The following is a 7472-nucleotide window of genomic DNA, read 5'->3' on the forward strand; positions in this document are numbered from 1 at the left end:
GTGAGTGTGTTTCATAAAGAACGAGGAGAAAACCATAGACCCCATCGTGGTAATGAACTCCACCCAGTGGATCCCTTGACTCCGGGGGGCGGGACAGAGCGTGAACCTGGAGCGAGGCTGGAATCACGTCCTGGTCCTGGTGGGGCGTCCCCTTGAACACAGTCCTGAACTGCCCACCTGAGTGTTCTCACCGCCTGACGCTGAGAATCTGAACGTGATGACATCAAAGATGGAAAGCACTGAGCACATTTGGGACAATGTCAAGTGCACAAGTGTAGGAGGAGCTTCCTCTGTGGCTGCAGAGGCCCCACCACCCACACGCCGTATGAGCCCTGGCCGTGCAGTGGGAGCTGCGCCCTGTGACTTGCTCTGAGGAGCTGAGCGCCTGCAGTCGGGCTCGGCGAGGCTTTGCTGCAGGAACGCACTCCAGGAGCTCAGGGGCTACGCAGGGGAGATTTAGACCGAGTGGGTCCTGTCACACGAGGTGGAGGCTCCCACCCCCTGGTGGCTGCACCTCTCAGGTCCAAAGAGGGAAGACTGTCAGGGGATCACGCGTGGGGGTGTCTCTCTCCATCCAGAAGCAGTGAGATCGGTGCTCATGGGTTTGGCCACCACTATCACGGGGCCCTGGCTCCCTGCCCGGAACGGGAGAATGTGGGCGAGGAAATGATCCCCAGGGAAGTTTCCCCGTTCCTGCCACCAAATCCCTGCTTCCCCAGCAGGTCCCGACACACCCTCAGTGTCCCTCCTCGTCACCTCCCCACAGAGCCGTGACCAGCAGGCAAGGCCCTCAGGGCCGCCCCCTCCAGACCCCAACCTGCCCCTGCAGCAAGCCCAGAGGACATGATACGCTGTGTCTTCGGGGACCAGGTGGACAGGACGGGGACGGGCAAAGAGCCACCTTATCCCGAAAGGAAGACCCGTCTGCCCCTGCAGCAGGTCAGGACCGCCTGGGGTGTCCCCTGCCTGCCTGGGCCCCAGACCCCTCTCCAGGTCAGTAAGCTGCCCTCCCGTGGGGCTGCCTCCCCCGGTGCTCACACCCCTTCCTGGTGCTCCCGGGAAGCAGACAACCCGGAGAAGGGCTCATGCCAGTACCGGTTGTGGAAGATTCCAGATCTGTCTCCGCGATCATGTCGTCACTAATCACTGATTAGGACAGCAGGCGGCTGCACCCCCTGATGCCGCCCGGCCTGTGACGGCAGGACCCCGTCCCCCATGACACGATTCCAGTCCCTACGGGTCAGCTGCTCCGTCACAGTCCGAGAGGGAAGGGGCCCCTGGGCCGCCCTNCTGCCCTCCCGTGGGGCTGCCTCCCCCGGTGCTCACACCCCTTCCTGGTGCTCCCGGGAAGCAGACAACCCGGAGAAGGGCTCATGCCAGTACCGGTTGTGGAAGATTCCAGATCTGTCTCCGCGATCATGTCGTCACTAATCACTGATTAGGACAGCAGGCGGCTGCACCCCCTGATGCCGCCCGGCCTGTGACGGCAGGACCCCGTCCCCCATGACACGATTCCAGTCCCTACGGGTCAGCTGCTCCGTCACAGTCCGAGAGGGAAGGGTCCCCAGGACGGCCCTCAAGGCCAGCAGCCTGCGGAGGATTATCCCCACTCGAAGGACAAGAGGCTGCGTGTCAGCCACACTCGCAGCTCTCACTTTGGTGGATGGTGAGCAGACCGTACACGCACATACGGGAGGCGATGGGGATCGACACGCAGTCTGGCCCGGACCTCGGACCCGCTGCGCACTCCCCTCCACAGACATGGCTGTTCCATCGTGCGTGTCCCTCCAGGACCCTCCTGTGTCTCCTGTGCCCAACCACGCGTCGCACACGCCGCGCCTGCCTTTCCCTGCACGACTCGGGCAGGGCTCCACACTGCGTCTGCACACGTGGACGCGCCTCACTTCCCAGCTGCACAGGGTCCCACGTGCGGCTCACGTTCTCTCCACGTGTGATGGGAGCTTGGCTGTGGCTCTTGTCCCTGCAAACACTGTGGTACCGAGCAGCCACGACTGGAGTCTCTGCACACGCGGTGTAGACATGTGACATGTGATGTGTTGATGTGTGCACGTCAGGGTCAGTGTACCTGTACACACGGTACATATACCTCACTGTTGGGGACACACAGCTCACACAGGGTCATATACGCCCCATGCTGGTGTATATCCATCACACACAGGTGCACATAAGTCACACATGGGTGTATTCACTGGAAATGACCATTGGTTGTGTCCAATAGACCAAAGCAGGTACATGCACGTGGGACGGAACTGGTCCAGTGCCCTCCTGAGGGTGACCGTAGCCACCACTCTGCCGACACACAACTGAGGAGGGAACCTTACATCACATTACATGTTAATGGGCGTCTCTCCTGTCATGAACCTGACCATCCTGTCCCATCACTGCTCTGACCTCCTATCCTGTGGCTGTGAGCTGTCTGCATGGGTCCTTTGCTTGTTGTGTTCCCATTAGTTCAGAGGAGCCACACCTGTTGTAAGAAAATTAGTCTGTTTTCTTTTTCTTATCTATTTAATTGATTTTTTTTTAAGTTACATCCAAGTTAGTTAGCATACAGTACGCCAATGATTTCAGTAGATTCCTTAATGCCCCTTACTCATTTAGCCCATTTAGCCCATTCCCCCCTCCCACCACCCCTCCAGGAACCCTCTGTTTGTTCTCCATATTTAAGAGTCTCTTATGTTTTTGTCCCTCTCCCTATTTTTATATTATTTTGCTTCCCTTCCCTTATGTTCACCTGTTTCATATCTTAGTCTTCATATGAATGAAGTCATATGAATTTTGTCTGTCTCTGACTAATTTCACTTACCATAATACTCTCCAGTTCCATCCACATAGTTGCAAATGGCAAGATTTCATTCTTTTTGATTGCCAAGTAATACTCCATTGTGTATTTGTACAACGTCTTCTTGATCCATTCATCCATGATGGACATTTGGGCTCTTCCCATACTTTGGCTATTGTCGATAGCGCTCCTATAATCATTGGAGTGCATGTGCCCCTTTGAAACAGCACACCTGTATCCCTTGGATAAATGCCTAGTAGGGCAATTGCTGGGTCATAGGGTAGTTCTATTTTTAACTTTTTGAGGAGCCTCCATACTGTTTTCCAGAGTGGCTACACCAGTTTGTATTCCCACCAGCAGTGCAAAAGATTTCCTCTTTCCACATCCTCTCCAACATCAGCTGTTGCCTGAGTTGTTAATGTTAGCTGTCTCACAGGTGTGAGGTGGTATCTCACTGTGGTTTTGTTTTGTATTTCCTGATGACGAGTGATGTTGAGCATCGTTTCATGTGTCAGTTGGCCATCTGGAAGTCTTCTTTGAGAAATGTCTGTTCATGTCTTTAGCCCACTTCTTCACTGGATTATTTGTTTTTTGGGTGCTAAGTTTAATAAATTCTTTATAGACTTTAGATACTAACCCTTTATCTGATATGTCTTTTGCAAAGATGTTCTCCCATTCCATCAGTTGACGTAGTTTTGCTGATTGTTTCCTTTGCTTTGCAGAAGCATTTTACTTTGATGAGGTCCCAGTAGTTCATGTTTGCTCTTATGTCCCTTGCCTCCAGAGACGTGTTGAATAAGAAGTTGCTGTGTCCAAGGTCAAAGAGGTTCTTGTCTGCTTTCTCCTCAAGGATTGTGATGGCTTCCTGTCTTACATTTAAGGCTCTCATCCATTTTGAGCTTATTTTTGTGTGTGGTGTTAGAAAGTGATCCAAGTTCATTCTTCTGCAAGTAGCTTCCAATTTTCCCAGCACCACTTGTTGAAGAGACTCTATTCCACTGGATATTCTTTCCTGCTTTGTCAAAGCTGACTTGGCCATTCGTTTGTGGGTCCATTTCCGGGTTCTCTGTTCTGATCCATTGATCTGAGTATGTTTTTGTGCCACTACCATACTGTCCTGATGATTACAGCTTTGTAATACAGCTTGAAATCCGGGATTGTGAGGCCTCCTGAAATTAGCCTGTTTTCTGACACGAATAATGTAACTCTGCCAAATCGCACGTCAACTCTGTCTATGGACATTTGGCCCTGCTACTATCCTCAGGAAGTTACATGTAACAGCTTTTTTAAAGGCTTATTGCTTTTATATCTTGCAGAAAAAGATCTTCCCCACATCAAAAGTCTGTTCTTCATTCTGTCTGGTTTCCTTCAGGAACATTTTTGGTTTCAGTGTTCGTGTGTGAACCTGACTCGAAGGGACTGTGCTTGGGTCTCAGAACAGGAGGTCTAGTGCGGCAGGGCGGTCAGGAACCAGGGCCGGAGGGGCCGGGAGGCGGGGTCCACGTCCTCCGTTCTCCTGAGCCCGTGGCCTTGAGCAGCCATGTACCCTCCCTGCCTTCTCCTTCCATCTGTGACGTGGAGATAATGACAGCGCTCCCCTGGGACAATGGTGGCTGGGATTTCAGAAGGCGAGCGCGTTCCCGTGCGTGTGAGCTGCTCTCACGACTACGATGCTCCTCCTGACCAAGCACCCCTGGGGTCCGCCCCCCACTTCCCAGGTCCCAGGATGGAGCCCTGCTCCCCCACCAGCTGCCCCCTCGGGGTCTCCTCCTGGGGTCAGGGACGGGCTCCTGGGAGACAGACACCCGTGCTGTGACCCCACAGGGGCCGTGGGAGCCAGAATCCGGCTGGTGATGGCTGTGCCCACAGCAGCTGGGTTCCATGGCCCTGTCAAGTCCCCCTCAGCAGGTGACTGGGCACTCGTGTGCAGCTGGGCGGGGTCCTCGAGACGAGGGGGCAGCTCCCAGGTATCCCACACTTGGGCTGGGAACAATTCACACTGTGGGCTCTGCATGGTGTGGGTGTTTCCCCATTTCTCTTCAGCGGGTTGCTGGACCTGGAGCCTTCCTCCCTCTGCCCCAGCCCCAGTGCTTCCCCTGCAGCCCTCCCCTCCCCTGCTCTCCCCTGCCCTGCTCTCCCCTACCCTGCACAGGGGCTCCCTGCAGACCTGCTGTCTGCTCAGCGGGTCCCAGCAGCTCTGGGCTCTGAAGCCCCAGCTATTCTCCTGGGAAAGAGGCCCAGGTGCCTGTTGGGCTTTGGCAGGGCAGGGACCTGGGGCACCTGCTGGGAGGGAGGGACGCAGGGAGGGAGGAGGCTCAGCCCTCAGGCTGCAGGGGAGGGCCTGTCCCCCAGGCTGGATGGTGATGGGCGCTCCAGGGCTGGACGCACCTCGAGGTGGGAGGAAGGAGGTGGGAGCTCTCAGTTCAGCAGACGGTGCTAATCCCAGAGAGGAAGGACAGAAGGAAAGAAGACAAAGGGCCAAGGGCACAGGTGGCTGTGATCCGGAGAGTGAGGATGCATTTAAAGAAGATAAAATTTAGGGCCCTGGGGGGCTCAGTCAGTTAAGCATCCAACTTCAGATCAGGTCATGATCTCACAGTTCATGAGTTTGAGCTCCACATTGGGCTCTGTGCTGACAGCTGGGAGGCTGGAACTCATTCAGATTCTGTGTCTACCTCTCTCTGCCCCTCCCCTGCCCTTACTCTGTCTCTCTCTCTCTCAAAAATAAATAAATATTTAAAAACATACTTTAATTGAAAGAAAGAGAAAGCCTACATTTTGTTTTTGACAGAATGAATCACTTGAGAGGGATGTCAACGCCTTGCAAAGCTCATTTTCTTTATTTTTAATAAATTTTTAAATCCTTATTTATTTTCAGAGAGACACGGAGCATGAGTGGGGTAGGGACACAGAGAGAAGGAGAGAGAATTCCAAGCTGACACAGCATAGAGCCCAAACATGGCTCATGAACCTTGAGATCATGACTCGAGCAAAGTCAAAATCAGCGGCAGGACGGCAGGACAGATGCTCAACTGCCTGAGCCACCCAGGCGCCCCACAGAGCTCCTTTTCTAATGGGAAACGCACTGTTTAGAGATGCCCTGGGTTCCAGAACTTCCTACAACCCCTGACTCCAGCAAGGCCTGGGCACCCAAGCCAAACATTACAGGAAATAAAAGCTTTCCCAGGATTCCAGAGAATTCTAGCTCTGGAGACCTCAGTGTTCCCCTTTGTTTTTATTTAATCTGTTCCACAAAAGCGGAGAGTCTCAGGGGAAGTAATAACGGGAATGCCTGGGTTTCCTTAGGACAGTCTTTCCTTCAGTTCCCTTGTGGGGACCTTCCTGTCACCCCGTTCACCCCCTCCTGGGGCCTGTCAGCACCCATGTTCCGTCCACACCCTTCCAGCAAGTGGGCTCTGACACCCTCAAGCTCTGGGGGCCGCCCGCCCTTCCTGGGTCAGACAGAATTCGTTGTGTTCCGGGCCCTCCTCTGGCCCCAGGGGCCACAGCAGGGTCCCCCCCGCCCCGACGGGGCCTCTGGGCTGCCCCAACCTCCCCACACGGCTGCAGGGGCTGCTCCGTGCCCTGTGCGAGGCGGCCCAGCTCGGAGCCAAAGGCCCCACACGTGCCGTACGACAGAGGTGGTGTCAGGTCCTTCCCCACAGACATCAGACCTGCGGGAGCCCCCCTCCCTGCCCCGCACAGCGGCCTCCCGCCCAGGGACCCGGGCCACTCACTGAGGAGGAGGCTGGTGAATCCCAGGAGCCAGGGGGCCCGGCACAGGCGGGGGGCCTCTGGGCGGGTTCCCATCACAGGCTGCCTCCCTCCAGGCTTGCTCTGGGCCTACTGGGCTGCAAAGGAAACATCCAGAAGGCAGAGGCAAGGGGGAGAAAAGCTTCACTCAGATCAGCTCTTAGCTCTTCCCATCCCAGGGGCGGAGCTAACTGTCTAGGACAAGCTGGCTGCTCTGAGAAAGCCATTCAGATGCTTCCTCTTTCCTCCCCCTGCACTGGGACTCGAGATGATGGCGGATGAATAAATGAACTCTCCCTCCATGAGCCGCTGGGTGGGAGGGGCCCTTTTCTGTGGCACCATGGGCCTGGTGGTCTCATCTCCCCAGCCAGCAACCAGCGGGACCCCAACCTGTGTCCCTGGGTTCACACTCAGCCCTGCAGCCTTGCTGCACAGGGACAGCCAATGGCCGGGCGCAGAGTCGCACTAAAAACCGTTCCAAGGACACGGGGCCCCTCCTGCTCTGGGTTGTCCTCTGTCCTTACACCATTTAACAAGTCTAATTTCCTTTCTGATTTTATCCGCACTTCAAATGTCAAGAGCCTAAGGAAGACGCAGAAAAACAAAGTGCTTTGTGGGAAGAGTCACCACCCCCCCATGCAAATATGGGCATTTCCCTATTGCTGATACCCCGGGGTCTCTGGGCACCCAGGCCCCGCCCTGCCCCCCCCCGACAGGGCAGCCCCCACCTGCACGTTTCCCCAAGGCTCTGCCAGCCATGACCCTGCTCTCACACACTGGTGAGGGGAAGGGATGCGCTCCTCTGGCCACAGGCTCAGCTGCCCCAGACTAGTGGCCACCTGCTGAGGGTCAGGCTTCTTCTCCCAGATGGGTCCCCATGACCTCTGAGAACCTTGTCTCCCATGGACCCAGGGGA

At 55.5% G+C, this 7472-nt stretch overlaps 1 protein-coding gene across 3 annotated transcripts in view; it reads right to left on the minus strand.

Moving 5' to 3' along the window:
• Nucleotides 1–6677, minus strand: part of LOC144215994 (CD48 antigen-like) — a 13958-nt gene extending 7281 nt beyond the window's left edge. The window contains exon 1 of one of the 3 annotated variants that reach the window (XM_077754361.1): nt 6541–6677. In XM_077754361.1, the coding sequence (XP_077610487.1) occupies nt 6541–6613 (73 nt within the window). In that variant the 5' untranslated portion in view covers nt 6614–6677. The remainder of the gene's footprint in view (nt 1–6540) is intronic. The other 2 variants (XM_077761149.1, XM_077767973.1) reach the window with 2 other exon arrangements.
• Nucleotides 6678–7472: the final 795 nt, after the last annotated feature.

The sequence above is a fragment of the Crocuta crocuta genome, unplaced genomic scaffold (genome assembly GCF_008692635.1).
Source record: "Crocuta crocuta isolate KB4526 unplaced genomic scaffold, BGI_CrCroc_1.0 scaffold450, whole genome shotgun sequence".
In the NCBI taxonomy this organism is placed as follows: Eukaryota; Metazoa; Chordata; class Mammalia; order Carnivora; family Hyaenidae; genus Crocuta; species Crocuta crocuta.